Here is a 22,134-nt window from a genome sequence, read left to right on the forward strand (position 1 = left end):
TTGTTCTCTCCTGCATACAAAGCGATTGTATAATATGACAATAGAAACCAGCATTCTACTTCCCTTTCTCCTAGTTTGTGTTTGGTAGCCAATTTTTATTTATTTTTTGGTGACAAGAGACAATATACAGCATTAAATTTACTATTGGAAGACTCCCAAGAGAGTTCTAAGATTCTGAGATCTTTTTACTCTACCATCAGTGGTGCCAAGTGGCCCTAATCATAGAACAGCAAATTAATCATGAATACGTAGATGGGAACAAGACAGCATTACATGATCTGCTGGTTGAGTATTTTGAGATTGTATGTAATTTAAAGTGTTATATATTGATTTAGCTATTGGTTTGTCTTCTCAGTGATTGAATATCTTTCTATCCTTCCTCACTGACTTTTGTACATGTATCTGTCGGATGAGTAGTCGGATAGCGATGGCAGCCTGAATAGCCGCTCCCAGTCAGTACCCAGCCTGGAACCTGGCAGAGGCCTACTACGTGCCAAGAGTCCTCAGTCTGTTTGGGACACAACTACAGAGGTCCAGTCCCAGTCTCAATTCAGGCGGGTCAAGAGCCCATCACCCAACAGAGATAAGATGGCGACCAGCAAGTTGTCTGAAGTGCCCAAGATGCCGGAGCGCTTCAAAAGCCCTGAGCCTTCTCGAGCTCCCTTGAGTCCTGAACCTTTTTTGAATGGAGAAAGAAAAGTGAATGGTGCTCTCAATGGCAGTGTCAAGACTACTGCAAGTGCCAGCCAGCCAGAGCTCACAGAGGACTTGCAGGGTGGGACCCGTAAGAAGGTGGTGAAGGTGGTGCGCAGGGTGGTTAGGAGGGTACTTCCTACTGAAGAAGACAGGGCAACAATCCCTGCAACCATGTCCCCGGAACCACCTAAACCAGTTTTAGAACCACCAAAACCTGAACCAGCATCTGTACCAAAAGTCGTGAAAGTGCCTGTGTTCTCCTTCAAACATGATACTATAAAGAAGGAAGAAAGAGATGATATCTCTGCTGGACTGACTAACTTGATGACACGAGGCAGGACCAGGGAACCTCGTCATCGGATCCGCAATAATGAACCTGCTGAAAAAGAGGATGTGAAACCTGTAGAAAAGTCTGAAGAGAAGGACATTTCTGAACCAGCACAGAATAAAACTTTGCCAAAACTAGAGGCCTCCCAGGCTCTAAAACTAGAGCAACAGACTTCAGCTTCTGCTACTACCTCAACTACACATAAGTCTCCTGTTTCACCACCAGTAGGGTTCATCCCAGCCTCCAAACCCAATCCACTCTCTCCCCCATCAGGATTTGTTCCTACACCAAAACCCCTAGGGTTTGTCCCAATCTCAAAACCACCTACTCTTTCCCCTCCAGCAGGCTTTATTCCTGCTCCAAAACCTTCTCCTATTACCCCTTCTGGATTTGTTCCTATAGCTCCTACCGTTTCTCCACCTTCAGCTCCTATTCCAGATCCCAAAACATTGCCCCATATCCCCAGTTCTACACCTGCTGTCCCAGCTGCTAACTTTGCTCCAACTGCTCCTGGTAAATCCAACACCCTTAACCCCCCTGCCCTCAAAACAGATCCATTTGCCCCTCCATCAGGGTTCATTCCTACCCATAAACAGATGTCTATGAAGAAACCAGAGGTATTGATCACAGTGATTACTTGGCTGCATGGATTGCTGTGTGAGGAGTGCACTAATGTGTATGCCGTGTACCCACTAGTACTACTGTGTTCCACCTTATATTCTCTGTAAATGAGCAAGTTCTTCAAATTTTAGCTGGTTGCATTGTTTCTTTTTTGCACAAAACACTTTACCTGCATGTTTCCTTGTGGTTTGTAGCTCTCTGAAGTGTGGTTGAATTGGGATTTTAGTTGTGTGACAGCACTCTTCTCCTGAGCTAGAGTTCTTACTAGAACCAGGAAGTACTGTATGACCATATTAGCCCGGTTCTGTCAACACTGCATTGGCTCCCTATTAAACACTGTATACATTTTTAAATATTGCTGATTACTTACAAAGTACTAAATGGTTTAGCTCCCCAGTACTTGAGCGAGCTCTTAACGCATTATAGTCCTTCACATCTATTGCGATTAGATGCTTGAACTTGTGTTCAATACAGTATAGTGTTGTGGACTTGGATGATTGGTTTGGTTCTATACATGGAATTTAAGACGAGAAGAAACTGGTGAACTAATTTGTGTCTGGTTGCATGGTTACTGACGTCAATCCCTTAAACGACTTGACTTCTGTGACACTGTGTGGTTTGGATGTGATATGTAAAGGTGAAGACGGCCGTACGTATGCCACCAACTCCAGCAGGGAGACCTTCTCCTGGAAGCATTTCTAAACCCACTCTACCAACCTTGTCTAAAAAGGTGTGTTCATGATCTGCAGTGGTTAGACGACATGCCTGTTAAGTTCTCCAGGAAGGGAATGCAGCATGGCTAACATAAACACTTGTGACTTTGCTTGCTTTCAACCAGGTTCTGTGTAGTGCTTTTACAATTTATCCTTTGAATAAATTGGTGTTGGCTACTTGACATAACATTTCTCACAAAACAACAAAGTCATGTGCATAGTCTGAGTTAGACTCACCTCTTCTTGGTGGTCTGACCTATAGGAGAGTCCGCCACTGAGTCCCACTGAGGAAGCACAGAGACGGCTGGAGAGGATCTTCGCTGCATCTGTAATGCCTATCCATTCCTTTCTTCACTTATCTTGTCTTCATTCCTGCTTCTTTGTCTTTCATCTCTCTCTCTCTCTCTCTCTCTCTCTCTCTCTCTCTCTCTCTCTCTCTCTCTCTCTCTCTCTCTCTCTCTCTCTCTCTCTCTCTCTCTCTCTCTCTCTCTCTCTCTCTCTCTCTCTCTCTCTCTCTCTCTCTCTCTCTCTCTCTCTAAAATGCTTTATCCAGTATGTGTCTCTCACTGCACTGGCTGTAGGCCTATAAATAAAGCACTTTAAAGCCTGAAAGTGTTTATGCTGACTGAGTACTCATGGGGAAATAGTTTAATACACTACATTGTTAATGAGGAAAAGGGATTTTAAGGACATTAATGTGAGCATAGTGACTACATAGTGCCTTCACATCTAATGATTCTTAACTCTGTCCCTTTAAAAATAATTGATGGCTTCATTCCAAACTCTAGTGAACTGCCTACCTAGACACTGTGAATGCAGTTCCAAAAATCCCTTTTAAAAATAGCTGTAGGCAAAGTTTTAAACAAGCTAGCCTAAGACAAAAAAACATCTGACGATTTGTGTAGTGTTTTATCCCCCAGTGGTTTCTGATCCCTGTTAAACAAAACAATTAAATAAATTTAAAGTAGAAAAGTTAAAATTTAAAATAGAACCCCAATTAAAAATGGTAGACACTTTTTCAGAATAAATGTTAAAAAAAAAAAAAAAAAAAAACCATTTATAAACTATTTACCCAACTTTGTGTTTATGCTATGTATTTTTTTGTGCATAGAGCATGATTAGCTTAGTGACATAGGGTGATGCCAAGCTACATTTCTCTATGTGCTATTTGTATGTTGTGTTTGAGTGACCATTGCTGCCTCATATAGAGGGTTTCAATTCAATCATTTTCAAGACATCATTTTAGGATGCTCCCTTAGTTTACTACAAGGCAGCTCACTAGGTTTTGGAGTAGAGCTTATATTGATTTATGTTTTATGGGTTGCTCTGGTATTACAAGACCCACCAAATAGATGTTTTTTCCTCTCTGAAATACTTCTAAAACTCTGTAGCTCAGCCCTCTGCTCTGATGTCTACTGAGCTTAGAGGCTGTTGTTTTTGTTTTTGATAAGTCTCTTAAACCCCATGTCTGTTTTTATTACCGGTCCTGCCCTATTTATCACAATTTCATGCACTTTTTCCATTTGCTATGTGGTGCATTACAACTTTAGTATCTAGCAGACAGGTTTTTATGGTTCAGGCATGCCCATCTCACCTCCATGTGCCTGCTGTCCTTTCATCTGTGGGTACATGTCTCATCTTTACCTCTCTCTCTCATCCACTGCTGTCTCTGTGGCTGACTGTGATTGTTTGGCTGGCTGGTGTAGCTGGAACCTGTGGCCAGTGCCTCTGCGTCGTCTCAGATACAGGGCTCTTCCCCCACTGTGTCCCTCCATGGCTTGGCCGGAGTGTGTGCTCGTGTGGCCTGTTGGAGTGTAAGCCCTATGTTCCTCTTTCTAACTCACCCCCCCACCCTCATTCATGACTATGCTTTTGTGTTTGCATTATCAACTTTTTTTTGTGCCAAAAATAGATCTTTACATTTTCTATAAAGATTTATGACTTGATAAATGATAAATATGTTGGTATTTTGGCTAACTCAACCCCATTGTTTACATATCATATCTTTGATATAAGGATTGCCTGCTTGTTCATTGCTTATGAATGATAATTTTAATCCAGTGTTTTTGCAGCGCATGGTGGCTCAGGGTTAGCTGTAACTGAATGAAAAAAAAATAGGGCAATATGTTAGTGAATTTGCTTCTGCTGTCCAGATGATCAACTTATAAGTGAACAGCAGTGGATAAGCCTTCTGATTGAAGACTTTGATTTATGAGCGTTGCCTGTTGCTGTCTCATGCCTCTGGCTCTGAACATGATCTAATTTATGCATTGCCTCATATCACTAACATAGTGTCTTTATAAATCCTTACATCACCTTGCATCACCTCTGTGTGTTGTGTAACCATGTGGTTGTTGTTTGTATCAGTTGTATATTTTCAGAGATTCTTATTTCATTTTTAATATCTATACTCTCATACACCATGTGGAACTTTAATAATACAATTTAATGCAGATGTAGAAATCTTCTACATGGGTGAATCACATGAAGTTATGCATAATTGCATGTAATTATATAGAATTAATTATTACATATTATTATTATTATGATTATAAATTATGGATTATATATATATATATATATATATATAGGTTAATTATGACCTATTCTTGGTAGGTTTTATGAGATTCTCCCTGCTGAATATTTATTTCATACCCATTGCCTCCCAGAGTGTAACCAGTGCCTTATATCACATGATCAATAACCCTTTTTATTCACAGGATACTTTAGATGCTCTGTGTGGAGCTGAGGCAGGCTATTAAAATGATAAATGAGTGTGTTTTTGAGAGATGCACATTATAAAGTGTTATGATGTCTAACGCTGCTCTTGCCCCCTCATGCTGGCCTGCCGTCTCACAGGGACAGGTGGAGGAGGATCCCGTGGCAATCCTAAAGGCAGACCATGCTGCTGCCGCCCAGCCTAAGGTCTGCTTTCTGCTGTGTGTGTACTGTAGTTCACCTGCCTAATCCCACCCTTGACCTATTGTGTCAAACTTGCCCTTGTGTTGTGGAGTGTTGTGTTCGCACCCATCCCATTTCATCGACAACACAAAGACCCCAGCTGTAGAGCCCATAATTATGAGACACTCAGATGGAAAAACATAACAGCAAAACAGACAATCTGGCAAATAGTAATATGGGTTCATCTAACATTTTAATAGCATTGGATTGTTATTAACTTGCACTGACAGTGGTTGTGCTGTAGTGTTTCCTACCCTTCTCATGTGCCACTGTACTTGTAGAGTGTACTGGTTTATCTACAATCATAACATTGTATACTAACCAAACATCAGAGGATAGAAGCATGTGAACTGGAATACAACTCCATCCCATCAATGGATCAACTGATATACTATCTCTCACTGTCAGCCCTTCACAGCGGTAGAGTTCATGTTCAGACCCGTGTGTGTAGGTCAAGCATGAGTGCAGTGGAATCAGACATGCCCAGACAACCAGAACATTGGGCTTGTAATCTGACCCCGTCCATCATTTGAAGCTCGAGTTGGCTTCATCTACACCTGCGGTTCAACTCACCCCATCTTGCATGACAGCCCACAGCATTTCAAGCTTATTTCCCACTGTAGACGTTGGGAAACAATGCTCTTTTTGGCTGATCTGGGACCTGTTTTTACCTTAATAGTTATTCTGTTAACAGATGTCTCAGATCAGGGTTAAAATACCATTTTTGTGTCATTAAGTGATAGCAGTCCTTTTCCCATAAGTGTGGACTAATGCATGCTGTGGATTTGAAGCGTTGGTGATGTTTCTGGTCAAAGGCCTGTGTAAAGTCACAAATAATGAGTTGTTCACCATTAATGGCTGGTGTTGGTCTCTTCACAGGTGAAAACAGAGGAGCAGATAGCTGCAGAGCAAGCATGGTATGGCTCGGAGAAAGTGTGGCTGGTCCACAAGGATGGATTCTCTCTCGGTTAGTACAAAAAACATGCAAATTGAACTCTGTATCACTCAAACTGTGTTATTTTAAGTTTAAGACAACATGAAATGGCATTCTCTGCTCATTTAACTCCTGTGTGAATAAGAATATTCAGCTAGAGTAGAAGAGAGAGTCATTTTAGAGATGGAGAACATTACATTTCGATGAAAGACTATGGAAACATTTTCTATTGTGCACTTACGTTTTGCATAAAATAACACCAGGGACATTTATTAAGAAAGGAAATAGAGTCCATGTTTTGATTTTCTGTCATTTTTAACTTAATGCGAGATTCATAACTATTAAATTAAGGAGTGATTTAACAGCACTACAATATTAGAAGTCTATTGTAATTTTGTTCCACAATGATGTTTTGTGCAGTTTACTCAGAAATAAAAACGTTTATTATGTTCTCTGGTATTCTCACAGCTACAGTGGTGAAGACGGAGACAGGCAGTCTACCAGAGGGGAAAGTAAAAATCAAACTGGAGCATGATGGGACAGTACTGGACGTGGACGAGGATGACGTAGAAAAGGTCAGTTTTGCAGGCTTATTGTGTCCATCTAAATGAAGGTTATAGATCTTATTGTGAACAATTCATCCGTGCATTTTTCACTATTTCCGTTTCATGTTTTTATTGTAATTCAAATATAATTTATTACAATTTGCTTCACAAACAAACAGTTCTTGCTTCATTTTGAGTTGAAAATGACTGATTCAGTGAGTCCAAGATTCTATCTGATTCTAACTCTGAAGAGATTCAGTGTATGATTTGTTAGACTTAATCATACTGCAGTGTTTCCCACAGGATTTTGTAAAACTCATAGAAACTGTGGTAGGTGGACCAAGCTTTTATTTTGGCGGAAAACAAGTCTACAAACGCATCCAATTACAAATCTAGTGAAATGCTGTAATTGTCAACTATGCAAATGTGAAAATAATGCTTAACTGGTGCCCGTTATATTCCCAAATGCACGCTAAACTCAGCACATGCACAGGTTAAGTTCACAGTCTGCATTCATTCACTGCGAACTGACTGAGACGTGGAGCTAATAACGCTAATTTCTCTTTGAATTTGTGATTTGATATGGAAATCTTGTGATTTGATATGGACACAATTTTAGTTTGTTTGACATCAATGGAGCAAAACACGATATTAAAGACACATTCTACTTGACGAATGGGGCTGGCCTCCACAAATAAATCAATGTATGGGAAACACTGACCTGCTTACTACACCAGTCATGCTGTGCTGGTTTTTGAGTGCTGCCAGGAAATAGAATAGAAAACATGCACTGCACGATCTCATCTAATTTCGTCACTTACAGTTCAGATTGCACACTTGCAATGGAAAACAATGATTCCTTTCACCGTGGCACTGTGGATTCAAAACCAGAATAGATGTGTATTTTAATGAACCTTAAGGTTTGCAGGGCTCGTACACAGGATTATTTGCAGAACTCTGCTTCTATCTGGCCTGATTCCAGAGGGTTAGACATGCACAGGTGGGCCCTGGGTACATGCAGAGGGTGGGAGAAAATTAAAGACAGGATATGGGTCATAGAGAAACAGGTGGGATTTGGCCCAATTTTTTTAAATGGACAGATTGACTAATATAGACACATTCAAGTCTAATAGAATAGTTCGGGAGGTCAGCGCTGGCATTTTCAGAGTTTGTACTATTAAGCCTTGATGAGACATATGTTGGGAGATATTATTGATTCACTTCCTGCCTGGCACAGTCGCTTAATTTGCATACCCCCCGGGGAAGGCCATCTTGAAGCTGATGATTTCCATAATGTCAAGGCTGACCTCAAATCAAGCTTTTGAACCATATGTTCAATGAATTGCAAAGCTCGATCCAGAGTTGAGCTTGACAAGTTTTAAATTGCATTAAACACTTGGCATGAAGTCTTGAGGCTATTATGGTTGAGGCACCTCAATTTAAAACCTCTCACTCTCGTTTTTTTTTTTTTTGCCATATTAAGGAATTTTTCCACTCTTCCCATTCTTGCTTTCTTGCAATTTATGACCTTTAACATTTTAAACCCCTCAACCCAGGCGAACCCGCCGTCATTTGACCGCTGCGAGGACTTGGCAGCTCTGGTCTATCTGAATGAGTCCAGTGTCATGCATTCTCTGCGCCAGCGCTATGGAGGAAACCTAAACCATACACACGCTGGACCCAACATGGTGATCATCAACCCTATCAGCGCCCCCTCCATGTACTCGGAGAAGGTGAGAGCCCTTGCATGTTATCTTTCACGCTCCTCGCATCCAAATTAGCTTACTTTTCTACTATATAGTATCTGAATACAGAATATTCATGTGACAGAAGGTGGAAGATACTCACATAACCATCTATTTCTTAGTTAAATGCATTATTTCACGACAGTATGTGATTATGGACGAAGCTATTCACTGTGGCAGCAATGCATTATGGGTACTATATTTTATACAACCCCACAACCCTTCATTGGTTAAACCACGCAATAGGAAATGGGCAGCAGAAAGCTGCTAATGAGCTTTATTGGATTTCATGCAAGATAAAGTACCAGCCATAAATTGTTTCGCAATCCAGAAGCGCAATTATTTTGGTCATCTGTCCTAATTAAGTAAGTATCTGTCCTAATAGCTGAAACTATGATATATATATATGAAGATGTTATTGTACTTGTGCCTGAGAGACATTCACACCAACTTTCTTTTCAAATTAACAGCTATTGATTTCCTTTCACTGGAAAATGTATGTTTATGGGTTTACATTTGAGGCTTTCATTATTGACTTTTCTGTTGTACAGAAAATAAATGCTCTGTAACACATTAAGATTCTTAGATTATTAACTTGGCCTAATGTTTTTCGGGTGTGTTATAAGTTTATTTTTTCTCTGTGTCATTTCAGGTGATGCACATGTTCAAAGGCTGTCGACGGGAGGACACAGCCCCTCATATATATGCAGTGGCCCAATCCGCCTACCGAAACCTTTTGACAACAAGACAGGACCAGTCCATTGTGCTTCTGGGAAAGAGCGGCAGTGGCAAGACCACAAACTGCCAGCATTTAGTCCAGTACCTGGTGTCCATCGCTGGCAGCACCGGAAAGATTTTTACTGGTACATTCACTCACCCACCAATTAACCCACCCATCCATTCACCCACCCACCCACTCACCAACCCTCTCACCCACTGACTCACCCACCCACCCATTCACCCACCGACCCACCCACCCACCCATTCACCCACCGACCCACCCACCCACCCATTCACCCACCGACCCACTCACCCACCGACCCACTCACTCAACAACCCACACACCCACTGACTCACCCACCCACCCATTCACCCACCGACCCACCCACCCACCCATTCACCCACCGACCCACCCACCCACCCATTCACCCACCGACCCACCCACCCACCCATTCACCCACCGACCCACTCACCCACCGACCCACTCACTCAACAACCCACACACCCATTCACCCACCCAGCAACCCATTCACCCACCCACCAACCCATTCACCCAATCACCCGAGCCTAGAAAAACAATATACCTTAAGAATTGCTAATTTTGGCCAATATAATATCATTGAGCAGTTCCATTTTTATCTGCATATTATTTCACCATGTGCTTGAAAAGCTTGAACATCCTGTGGTAAAGGGTGAATGAAAGGGTGTCATATGGTCACTGGAAATGGGCTCGTACAGCGTGGCGAGAGTGAGAAAGCTGGGAAGAGGGTGACAGATGAGGGCTGTGCTAATGATGCCCACTAAAGCACTCTGATAATTAGCCGCCATCAAGGCCTGCTCAGCCCCTGCTTGGTCAATAATGACCTAATGAAGACTACAGTGCTCATCAACTATACCATTAAAGAGGCCGTGATGTTATCTGCATGTGTTCAACTCTGAATGCAGGAGCCTCTCTTCTAGTGTGGTCACATTAAGGAGTGAGTCCTTAACAGTTAAATACTAATGTGTGTCTCCTCCAGCTGAGAAATGGCAAGCGGTCTACACAATCCTAGAGGCCTTTGGAAACAGTGCCACCTCCATGAACAATAACGCAAGCCGCTTTTCCCAGATCGTCTCGCTGGATTTTGACCAGGCTGGTCAGGTGGCCTCTGCCTCCATCCAGGTTTGTGGATATACATTGTACTGGGTCATATCTAAATAAATATGCACATTTTTATAAAAAAAATTATAAAAATGTCTGCCCACCCCACCCTGTCATCATTATTTCCCCATTTGTTAAAGTAATTTTCAGTTTCATAAATAATATTAATAAAACAATTTGAAATTTAATGAACACTTATATTAATTAGCTGTCTTATAAATTGTTTTAAATCATAATATGGTATCATCGTAATAGTTTTAATCATATTTTCATTATTAATATTTAAAAAAATCCACCAAAAAATAGAAAAGCCACCCTTTTTCTGCAATACTACCCCTACTGTAATTATATAATAATTTGTTTGTACTGTTCAGTTGTAAAGTTGTGTTAACTTTATACATTTTATAACTCGTGAATTTCTTTCTTTTATATATATAGACCATGCTGCTGGAGAAGCTGAGGGTGGTGAAACGACCAGAGACTGAGTCCACTTTTAATGTCTTTTACTACATGATGGCAGGAGCAGACAGCACAGTCAGGTGAACTCAGCATAATTTTATGCAGATTGAAACCAGTGTACTTTTGCTATTTCATTTTATATTTAATTGTGTCTGAGAAAGCTTTCAGAGCTCTCAGAAGCTTGCACTATTGAGGACATCAGTTTATTGACTGTATGATTTAATAGCTTGACTTTACTTCCATTTTCCCGCAGAACGGAGTTGCATTTTAACCACTTTGCAGAGAACAGTGCTTTTGGGATTGTGCCTCAATCTAAGGTTAGTTTTAAATAGATGGAGTTTGCCAGCAGCAGAGACAAAATCATTAAAAAAATATTTAGTTTTTAAAATATTAGAATTCCCATTTAATATTCTTTGTGTGTGTGTGTGTGTGTGTGTGTGTGTGTGTGTGTGTGTGTGTGTGTGTGTGTGTGTGTGTGTGTGTGTGCACAGCCTGAGGACAAGCAAAAGGCATCACAACAGTTTACTAAACTGCAGGCAGCTATGAAGGTGCTGGGCATTTCCTCTGATGAACAGAAAGCTCTGTGGCTCATCCTTGGAGCCATATATCATCTTGGAGCTGCAGGGGCCACCAAAGGTAATGCTGCACTGTGGTGCATCATGGAGTTACTTTCAAGCAAACCCAAGTCACCAATAAGCATAAACCCCCTTAGGAAAGCAAAGCGTATTTAACCCCCTTTAAGCCCTGCACGGCTGTCTCAGTGCTAATTTAGTTCACAGAAGTATTCGACAGCTTTCTCTTTACACATCAGAACTGGAGAGCATTAATGAGATGAAGCATTTAAAGTGCCTAACAAGCACAGAAACAGAGTTTATTAATTAAGGCCGTCTTACTGTCTGCTTACTGAGCTCAAACAGAGAAAAGACAAGCAGCTCAGGAAACAGTTTGATGCTGAGGAGTTTCGAGATATGTGCGTTTCTTTAGCTCTAATGAGGATGGATGGCTCAGTATTCACAGTCAGTGATATCACTTCCCCCTCTTGCAGTCAGATGTGGATGTATTAATTAACCTTTTAATCACCAGACTCCAAACTGGACTATCTACATGCTGTCTTCTAGAGTCCACATTCATGGCAAAATTTCTGGAAATTAATTAAATCATCATGAAAAATTTAGTTGTTCTTAGCTCTAAAACATTTCTTTTACTATAAATTGCTCATTTTGTGAGTGAAATTTCGATAAAATTATTATTTATAAACAATTATCCGGTAATTGGTTTGGGAACCCTTGATGTGTGTAGGGGCTTGAATTTGAATACATGGTCTGTCTTGATTTATATACGATGTGTTTGTTGCTGATATATTGTCACTGCAGTCGCTGAGTTCCTCGGTGTCTGCAATGCATCCATTCGTTCTAGTCTGGTACTTTCTCCTGTACCTGCATGCCTTCCCTGTATCTCTTTCAGACAAATGCGGCTGGGAAAGCCTTATTTCTCACATGAGTTACTAATACTGCTTCAGTTTCCTGAGGTGGTACTGAAGACTAACATTACCTGACACTAAACGTAACAACTGATGAACCTTTTTTTGTTTGTTTGTTTTTTTAGCAACTAGTTCAGGACACTGCCTTAAATGTTTATAAGACATCTTTGTCTCGAGTCGCTCAGTTGTTACCTGGCTGTTCATACAGCAGGGGGCAGTGCAGTTCTGCCTTATTTTGTTCTGTCTGGGAACTGTATTTACTTTGGTCAAGTCTGATGTTATTCCTCTCAGTACAGGCAAGTACGTTCTGGTAAAAGACTGTAAAATATTTATTTCACACCAACAGCTCGATATACACTATCTTTCAGACAGCAGAGGCATTTATAATGATAAATGAAATTTTCTATTTCAAAATAAAGTCTGTTCTTTTGAACTAATTATGGTTTTTACAGTTTTTTTTTTATCAAATAAATGCAGATTTATCCAAATACAGAGAGCAGTAATTACTGACTTATGCCAAGTAGTAGTAGTAGTAATAATAATAATGCTGGATTTATATAAAATATATACAAATTACAAGAATATGTAGTAATAATAACTATTAAGCTATGAAGTTTATATATAAACTATAATAACTATATATAATTTTTCTGCAAAATAAAAATGAAAATCGTGATTAATTGTTTGAGTCTAATACTAGCCCTAATGCATTATATCATCTATTGGTCACTCTATAGACATCATCTGCAATAGGCATCAGACATAGGGGAAAGCATGTATCGGTCGATTGCTAATTGAAAACTAATTCAAGTGGAAATGTGTCGAGAAAATGCATGGAAGAGCCAATAATATGTATGTATATGCGAGAGTTTGTGTGCTAACGATTGCATCTTGGTTCCTTTTTTGTACAATACTGAAGAATGTCTCATGTTCTAACCTCTTCTTCTCTACTTGCATGCTGCATGCTGTTACAAAGCAGAGACTGATGAAGGTAAAGAGCATGAATATTATATATCAGCACAAGCAAACACCTCATTTGTGTATGCGTGTGTGGTTTTATGCTGTTATCATGGTTGCCAGACATTTCCATTTGCATTCTTATTGTCTTCTTTTCTTTCTACTTTCATTTCTCTGCTGGGTTTCTTTTCTTCAGAGGTTTATAACCATGTCTTAGTCTTGAAGCTTAGATAAAACTTTGGTGGGAATATGTGCGGGTGAGGGTGGGGAGCAACATAACTTTGTTGTCTTTTAAAGCTCAGGCTCTCTGATGTTTCTCCATGTTGTAGACTTTTCATTTCTGCAGTGCTTTTCTGTTGTTAAGACGCAAACACAAATAAAAAGCCTGTTCGCTCTCAGTTCTTGTTTATTTTTGGCATTCATCTATTCCACCAGAGGCCTGCGTTGTTCTCTCTCTCTCTCTCTTTCTCTCTCTCTCTCTCTCTCTCTCTCTCTCCAGCCTCTTCTGGTTGCGGCAACCTCACTGCAGTTTGCATGTCACTCTTTTTGTGGATAACTCTCTTTGTGGTTTGCTCTGGGGTCAGTCGGAGCAATATTTGCTGGAAACACTTGAAAATCCTTTAAATTTCTAAAATGATTTTAAAAAGCTGCCAAATTTGTCTGTGATGTCTAAACACTAAAACTCACAGACATAATCAGACCAATTTTGACCGTTCTGAAACTGTTTTTTTTTTTTTTACCATTAGCGGTTCTCAACAGTGGTTGTCAAAATTTGGTACCAAAAAAATGATTTTTTTATTTAATTAATCCAAATGTTAATCTGATATTTAAATAGTCAAATACTTATATTTGTTAATATTATCATGAGTTGTACATGGCCAGTGGTATGCAAAATGAATAACATTGACATTTAATGTAAAAAATGTACACTCATTTTTTTTTTTATTAAAGTCTTTACCAAGTAACAGATGGATTTGAATGAATATATCACAGAGATTAACTGGACAACAAAATATGTGTGAAGAGTTTCTCCTTTTTTCAAAATTGATATGCTAAATAAGCATAATCATACTGTTAGTTTCATTTTATTGTCCACGGCCTGAACAAACCTGCGACATTTTTTAAGGTCGTAACCCACCAGCTGAAAACCACTGCTTCCAGTTCCAGTTTCAGTATTTGGTTAAAATTGTTACAATTTGGTATAAATCTTTATTAAAATTCCATATTCTAGAGATTATATAACTGTACATAAATGACATAATCAGTGAAATTGTGTAAGGCTTCCCTCAGATACCATAAGAGCCCCACAGTCATCTGTGCTGCTTCATTTGACATGGTACTTACACCATCCCTGTGCATCCCACAGCGGGCCGGAAGCAATTTGCACGTCATGAGTGGGCCCAAAAGGCGGCTTACCTCTTGGGTTGCACCCTCGAAGAGCTCTCGTCTGCTATCTTCAAACACCAGCCCAAAGGAACCTTACAGCGATCCACCTCATTCCGCCAAGGACCAGATGATGTTGGGACAGGAGACAACTCGGGTAAGATCTTTGACAATACAAGACCTCTGATACAAATGAACTTTGTTAGCTGGCTTTGGCAGTATTAATACTGAAATCGGTATGGATGATCTCTTTCACAGCTCCAAAGATCACAGCTCTGGAGTGTCTGGAGGCCATGGCTGCTGGGCTCTACTCTGAGCTCTTTACTTTGGTCATCTCACTTGTTAACCGGTAACATTTATATCCTCTCATGGTCAAGACATACATTTACTTTTAAGTAACTTAAATTTAACTAAGACATATTTGTCACCTGGTTTATTTTCAACCAACTTAATGTGTTTTCCCAACCAGTGGCAGATGGGGTAATGGGGAAACCTGTTTGAAAACAGTCAAACAGTTTTGTTTTGTTTGTTTTTACAGAAAAGGACCATATTTTGTGAATAATATTGTGTATACTACTATTTTAGATGGTCAATAAATATAATATACAAGACATTATATATATATATATATATATTATGTATAACATATAAGACATTATTTAATAACTAACTTAACTAATTCAATAATATATTAATTGGTTGATCTCAATTGTTTTGTACTTTAAAAATATATATATTTGAATGCTTCAAGTGCCTCAAAATGACTTTGTACCACTCAACTTTTGAAATTTATAGTTTTTTTGGGGGTTAAGCATTAGTGCAAGGTCTAGCAAAAAAAACAAAAAAAAAAACACAGCAAGCATTTTTAACTATATAAATAAATTAAAAGAGCATTTGTCCCTTGATTGCCTGTCATTTGTGTTATCAATGATAACAAATAAATACATAAATATATATATATATATTTATATATTTTGATGAAACCATTATTATAATTTTGTTTGGTGGCGCTAGTGGTGTACACTATTTCACATTAAAAGGCCAAATAATGTCCTTTTCATATAAAGAACAGAAAGATTAGTAGTAGGAATAGGCTTTTAAGTTACCTACAGTACAGTTTCAATTCATCCCCAGGTTCATTTGTGAAAGAGAAAGAAGCCTGTATTGTTTGAGGACTCTAGCCTACATTAAATATATATCTGTTGTTTGTTTGTGCTGGTTTAGAGCGCTGAAGTCGAGTCAGCATTCCCTGTGCTCTCTGCTTATTGTGGACACTCCAGGATTCCAGAACCCAAAGTTAGCAAAGCGTGACCGCGGCGCCACCTTCGAGGAGCTGTGCCACAACTATGCCCAGGAGCGTCTCCAAACACTTTTCCACGAACGCACCTTTGTACAGGAGATGGAGCGTTACAAGGAGGTGCAGCAGTCCATCCTGTTACACCTATCAAATTAATGCTTTTTTTTTCTTAAATAAATTACACACTTTGGGCTGAGACTAGCTGAGTTAAATCAATGTTGATTTTATTAACATATTTGTCTAAGCGGTCATAATCAGATCTGCTTGCCTTGTTACCAAAATCAATTCAACATTCAAAGTTCATGAGCCAATCATAGCTTCCGTTGAGATAAAGGTGCTGTAAGCAATGTTCTGGAACTCCCAACACACTTCAAGTTGTCATGAACTGAAAATTCTATGCTAAAAATAAATCTCTTTTTGTAAATGCATGGTATAGAATTATAGGTATAAAAATGGTATAAAAATTTTGACCTTGAAATTTTTAATCAAAATGTCATAGCTCACTTTTTTGGGGATGATGATGGACTTCTCTTTGGTGACGTATGCCGGACTTCTCCAATCATTTAGTCAGTTTAATAAACCCTGCCCCTTCACAATCGACTGGAAGCTCGCATTATTTTTGAGTGCAGCACCCACGTCTCAAAATCCAATCAACTGATGAATAAAAAAACATCAGTCACTGTCCGATTTTTTTTATTATTATTTGTTTTCCACAGAGACGAGAGTGATATTTCAGGACGCTGAATTCATTCAGTGAGCTGTCTGAATGCCATTCCATATAAAACGCTTACAGCACCTTTTATCAAAAGTCTTGAAATGATCAATTTTCATGCTTGAGTTTTGATCAATACTGATTTTAAGCCTCTTGCATTTTTTTTTCTTTTTTTGTCACAAGGCAGTAAAATCATAGAACAAGAGAAATTCTAATGATTGGACACTTGAAAAAAAATAGACACTTTTAACCTGAAATCAGTTTGCAATCATAGCTGACTAACACTCCCTCTATCCCTGTTTAGGAGAACATAGAGCTTGCATTAGATGACATAGAGTCCAGTACATCACTGTCTGTAGCAGCTATAGACCAAACCTCAACTCAAGCATTGGTAAGCAACTCTCTCCTCCCCACATCTCTTCTTACCTCCTCAGCTTTTTGTAGTGCATCCCAGCCTGTCCCCAAAGGGGCCTTATCTGGAGAATGTGTTCTTTTCAGTCTCGGCACTGACTTGAATCATTGATGTTTTCCCTTGTCTCTCACAACGTTGGGGAAAATTCATTTTGACTGCTTGAAAGTTCTAGTAGATGACTTTTGTGTCCTTTAGTTTGTCATTTGAGTGTGAACTCAACCTCAAAGTTGTTATCTATGGTGACAAGTTATTATATTGTCATATCTAGCCAGTCGTTGCAGGAGGAGCGTGTCAGGAACGTGCCTTTCTGTGATGTTAATGATACCGGAGATCTTCTTTTTCTCTGTATGTGTGGGGGTGGGTAATGAGTGGGAAGCGCCCTCCCTCTTCTTAAGGCACAGCGTTCAGAATCTTTGTTAATGAAAGCACTTTTCATGACATTGTCTCTCTCACAAACTGTGTCGGGATATTGCTTAGTAGTAGTACCGTCAAATATGAAGCGTATTGGCATCAGACACATGTATGAGGCTTTATGCATATTTTTAGCTTGGATATTATTTCTAGCTTTGATTTGACAATGGAAACTATTGTTTCGGCAGCATTTCTTCTTTGAGTGCAGTAGTTGGGTAAAATGTATATAGCACATAAAATGAGCTACAATAGGAAATAAAGGCATAGTCGAAGTAGAATGATATTCATGTTAAAATTAGTTCTGCTAAATATTTTTGTGGAGCCAGTGATGTTTTTTTTTTCAGGATCCTTTTAATAGTAGAAAATGCTTGTCATTACAAATGTCTTTACTATTTTGCATTAAATTGACTTTGACAGTAGTGTATATTAATTGTAGTGTGTATTCTTGACCAAACCTGTATGAGAGTAGTGTGGTCATGGTACCATGTTACTTGTCTCAGCACTGGCAGCTTTATACTAAACACTACACAGTATAGGACATTTTATTTAGTCATTTTCTAGAAATTGCAGAAACCAATTTCCATTAGTGTCTCCGGTAAACATCTTTACTTAAAAGATTGAATTAATAGATATGTAGAGGCATCCTCAGATTAAAAAAAGTGTTTTAGATTAGAATGGTTCAGTGATACATGACCGTTTGCAAAGACTTACAAATGGAGATCAAATGAGCGTGTGATTTATTTCTCTGAAAAGCTGCTTTGCGTATCACTATAAAGTGTTTTGAGTGCCCCCAGTGGTTGCGTTCACCGATTACAGCTTTGCGACTTGAAGAAGATACTCAAACACATGCCTGTGCAGTCATATAATCTTTCCTTTTAAACTTTTTAAATTTAATAAAGTTAAAGAAATTCATAAATTGTCAATTGAGCACTTTAGCAATTAAGTAAAGTGAAAGCGCTCGTTAAAACAACCCTGAAGAGTTAATTAGCCAGTCTGTGCCTGATGGAAATAGTACTGAGGCATAGTGAGGACAGTCTCATCAGTGTGAAAAGTAATATTCAGAGACATATTCGGAGTATATTCATAAGCCTACGTAATTTCTTTTTTGTGCTGGTTTCATCCGCAGTTATTCGGCAGCTAGCAAAGTGTCAGTGCGGTAATGCAGAACAAGAGAGAAGCCATTACTGGTATTAATTGCTTAAGTAGACAGGCAGAGTGTAAGGTTTAAAAATGCCTGCGTGGCTGCCCTGGAGCTCTTACTTAATACAAGCCTTTAATGAGGAGCCCAAGACTAATAGCTCATCTTTTTCCCCCTCGTTTTCTCCTCCTCTCTCTTATTGTATAAAGGATTGTAATTGCTTTCATGTAATGACTAATGTTGTGTTTAAGGTCATTATCGAAATATGAAATGAAAAGTAAATGAAACAATGCACAGCCTTGATGAATGAAAGGGGCTTGAATTGTGAGTAAACAAAGTTCTTGAGGGAGATTGAGCATGTGCATACGTGGGACTCATTTGAACAATTTAATTGGCAAAGAATCTTCAAAAATGTGGCGTAACCTTGCCAAGAGTGATGACGAGAATGAGTTGGTAGTGTTTTCATAAGGTTTGAAGGTGCTTTTTAAATAATGCTGTTTGTATATTGTGTGTGTGCATAAGTGTGTTTATGCATGTTTTTTTATTCCATTGATAAAGCCTGCTGTATCATATTTGAAACACAAATTTCTAAGGCCTCTAAATGATCAGCTTGACAATATATTACATGCCTTCTCTTCTCTGATCGATCGTTTAGTTTTAATAACATTTTAAAAATGTTGCCCTTCAGTTTGTGGTACACTGCTATGAAATCTATATTGCTTTTTTAGAAAGTAAACGTAAGAATGACTTTTATATTGTTAGTAATATTTCGAGATGAACACTTACTGGAAGCAACTTAGGTGTACTTGATTATCCATACATACTTTTTTTTTCAACAACAAAAAAAAGGTTAAAATCATGCATCAAAAACAACAGATATTTGAGGAACGTAATTTTTTTTATGTACATTTTCTCTCTCAATCATCATTGTATTGCATTGCATTATATGTTCTGCCCCCCACAATTAAAACGACAAAGCTTTGATCATAAAACAAAGCATTTAAATATCATCTTATCAAGACATATTATTGGCAGATATAAAGCGACAACTGATATTTTTTTAATTTTATGAAAGTAGTCTGCTATACTTTGAAAAATGTCTCATTGATTTACATTACAAGCTATCAGAATTTCAACCGCACCAAATGGCATATTTTTGGTCAATTTGAATAAAATTGAGGTGTTTTTTTCTCCCCCAGTATGAGCTCCATATTCTCACTCACTATTTCATACCATATGAGCCATAGAAGACAGATGTATCAAATATAATACTCAACAAAATCATGATGTCTAAAGGTTAAACACTGTTCCATTTCAAAACATTTTTCCGACTATTATGTCAGGCTTTAACAGGGTTAAACATTGAAAATTGGGCTCATAGCCTAAATTGGGGGCTCGTCCGGGATTTAAATCGGGTTCATCCCCAGTTTATATACAGACCCCAGTCTACAGTTTGAGTCTAACAAAGTGTTCTCGCATGTTCGTCTGTGTCCATGTGGTTCAGGTACGGACACTGGCCAGGACAGATGAGGCGAGAGGCCTGCTGTGGCTGATGGAGGAAGAAGCTATGCAGCCCGGGGGCTCAGAGGAAACTCTGCTGGAAAGACTCTTCAGTTATTACAGCCTTGTGGATGGAGAGACCAAAGGTCAGAACACAATACACCTCTCACATGCCCAACCACAAACATACCATTACTTCTGTACGTTTATGTATGCAAAGTTTATGCAACCTCATGTGCTCGACTCATCTCTCAGGCCCTGCCTTGTTGCTGAAGAGCGAGAAGGTACATCACTTCCTGTTGGGTCACAGCCATGGGACTGACTGGGTGGAGTATGATGCACGGGGATGGTTGAGCCATGCCAAACAGAACCCTGCCTCTCAGAATGCGGCCATTTTACTGCAGGACTCTCAGAAGTAAGACCCTGATAAATAAATAACTACTAATATTTGCCTGTTGTTACATACATGTACTCCACCTCTGCAAGCGCTGTGAGTTTGTAATGTGAAATATTTATAAGTCAGTGATAAATCTGAGGCTTTGATGTCTTCTAGCATTTTCCCACTAAAATAAAAGCTCTACGGTTTAATGTTAATGTACGGTTTAGGTTTAACAGCCATAAATTAGTATTGTATTTTTATTGTTATTCTGTAAATTCTTAATATTATTATACTCATTTTTTTTATACAGTACAATAGTATACCAATAGCAATATATTTCTTCATTGTTTTTAATATAAATAATACAAATTGGAAAACAAACAAACATGGAGGCGTTAAATGATCCAGCTCATCCTGTGTACACTCTGGTTCTTCCTCTGCAGGAAGAATATCAGTAGCTTGTTTAAGGGGCGTTCAGGAGGAGCCACAGTTTTGTCAGGTTCTATTGCTGGGCTTGAGGGCGGATCACAGCTGGCCTTGCGCAGGGCCACAAGCATGAGGAAGACCTTCACAACTGGTGTGGCCGCTGTTAAAAAGAAGTCCCTCTGCATCCAGATTAAACTACAAGTGGTGAGTAATTAAAACATGATAATTACATCCATATACTAGTGCATTCAAAAGAGCTAGACAGAGCACAACTTATTATAGACCTCCTTGATAGTAACAGAATGCAGGGGTCTCAAGAGACCCTAGAGCTAAAACTCAGCATGCTAATTAAAGCACCACCACGACAATATGTAGAAAAAGATCAATATGAATATTTTTGATGGCCGATGCAATATCTTAGAGTGCAGAGTGGCTGATATAAAGCTGATATATCACATCACACTATTTAATTTAAAGATGGTAAGTAACACATGCTGCAATTAAATGTATATTTATTTCACACAATGTTTACGAATTAGAAATAATTACTCGGCCAGTAATTAAAAAAAGAAAGCTAAATATCAACCAATATATTGGCCTTGGCCATATATATCGCCGCCAGTAATCGTGATCCATTAGTACAGGTCCTCACATCATAAAATCTTATTACAATGTGGTCAAACAATAACAGCGTTTCTGAACTTAATGAATGTTGTTTGTTTTCTTATAGGATGCACTGATAGATACAGTGAGGCGGTCCAGGGTGCACTTTGTGCATTGTCTGCTTCCTAAAGCAGAGACTTTGTCTGGGGATGTGAAGGTGCTAGGAGGACCCTCACCTCGCTCTGGGGAGATAGAGGCACATGGAGAAAGCTGTGACAACGGCCTCATGCAGCTGGATGTGGGCTTGCTCCGGGCACAGCTCCGCGGTTCAAAACTGCTAGACGCCCTCCGTATCTACCGCCAAGGTTAGAGTTTAAAAAGCATTATAAATGCAAGATAAAGACAGTGAATGACCCTTGTTATAGATCTGTGACCTTTATTTTGAAAAGAATGTAGAAAAATCTATGAAAAGAGGAAAGATTTGAAAGTTCAGATTTACCATGCAGGCTTGACTTTTCCGAATTACGTGGTTTTCTCCCAGGGTTTGTTGACCTTTGAAGTTTTCTAGGGCTT

At 39.1% G+C, this 22,134-nt stretch overlaps 1 protein-coding gene across 5 annotated transcripts in view; it reads left to right on the forward strand.

Annotated features, from left to right (window-relative positions):
* Positions 1 to 22,134, forward strand: part of myo18ab (myosin XVIIIA b) — a 106,773-nt gene that overhangs the window by 37,772 nt on the left and 46,867 nt on the right. For 2 of the 5 annotated variants that reach the window (XM_084418095.1, XM_084418097.1), the window contains exons 3-18: positions 6,199 to 6,286; positions 6,722 to 6,828; positions 8,355 to 8,531; positions 9,196 to 9,406; positions 10,283 to 10,425; positions 10,843 to 10,943; positions 11,117 to 11,180; positions 11,355 to 11,499; positions 14,667 to 14,840; positions 14,942 to 15,032; positions 15,908 to 16,100; positions 16,997 to 17,083; positions 20,158 to 20,299; positions 20,409 to 20,568; positions 20,976 to 21,162; positions 21,689 to 21,926. In XM_084418095.1, the coding sequence (XP_084274221.1) occupies positions 6,199 to 6,286; positions 6,722 to 6,828; positions 8,355 to 8,531; positions 9,196 to 9,406; positions 10,283 to 10,425; positions 10,843 to 10,943; positions 11,117 to 11,180; positions 11,355 to 11,499; positions 14,667 to 14,840; positions 14,942 to 15,032; positions 15,908 to 16,100; positions 16,997 to 17,083; positions 20,158 to 20,299; positions 20,409 to 20,568; positions 20,976 to 21,162; positions 21,689 to 21,926 (2,308 nt within the window). Of the gene's footprint in view, positions 1 to 417; positions 1,642 to 2,620; positions 2,687 to 4,064; positions 4,173 to 5,217; positions 5,284 to 6,198; positions 6,287 to 6,721; positions 6,829 to 8,354; positions 8,532 to 9,195; positions 9,407 to 10,282; positions 10,426 to 10,842; positions 10,944 to 11,116; positions 11,181 to 11,354; positions 11,500 to 13,319; positions 13,335 to 14,666; positions 14,841 to 14,941; positions 15,033 to 15,907; positions 16,101 to 16,996; positions 17,084 to 20,157; positions 20,300 to 20,408; positions 20,569 to 20,975; positions 21,163 to 21,688; positions 21,927 to 22,134 lie in introns of all 5 variants that reach the window. The other 3 variants (XM_084418093.1, XM_084418094.1, XM_084418096.1) reach the window with 3 other exon arrangements.

The sequence above is a fragment of the Rutilus rutilus genome, assembly GCF_951802725.1.
Source record: "Rutilus rutilus genome assembly, chromosome: 9".
NCBI lineage: Eukaryota > Metazoa > Chordata > Actinopteri > Cypriniformes > Leuciscidae > Rutilus > Rutilus rutilus.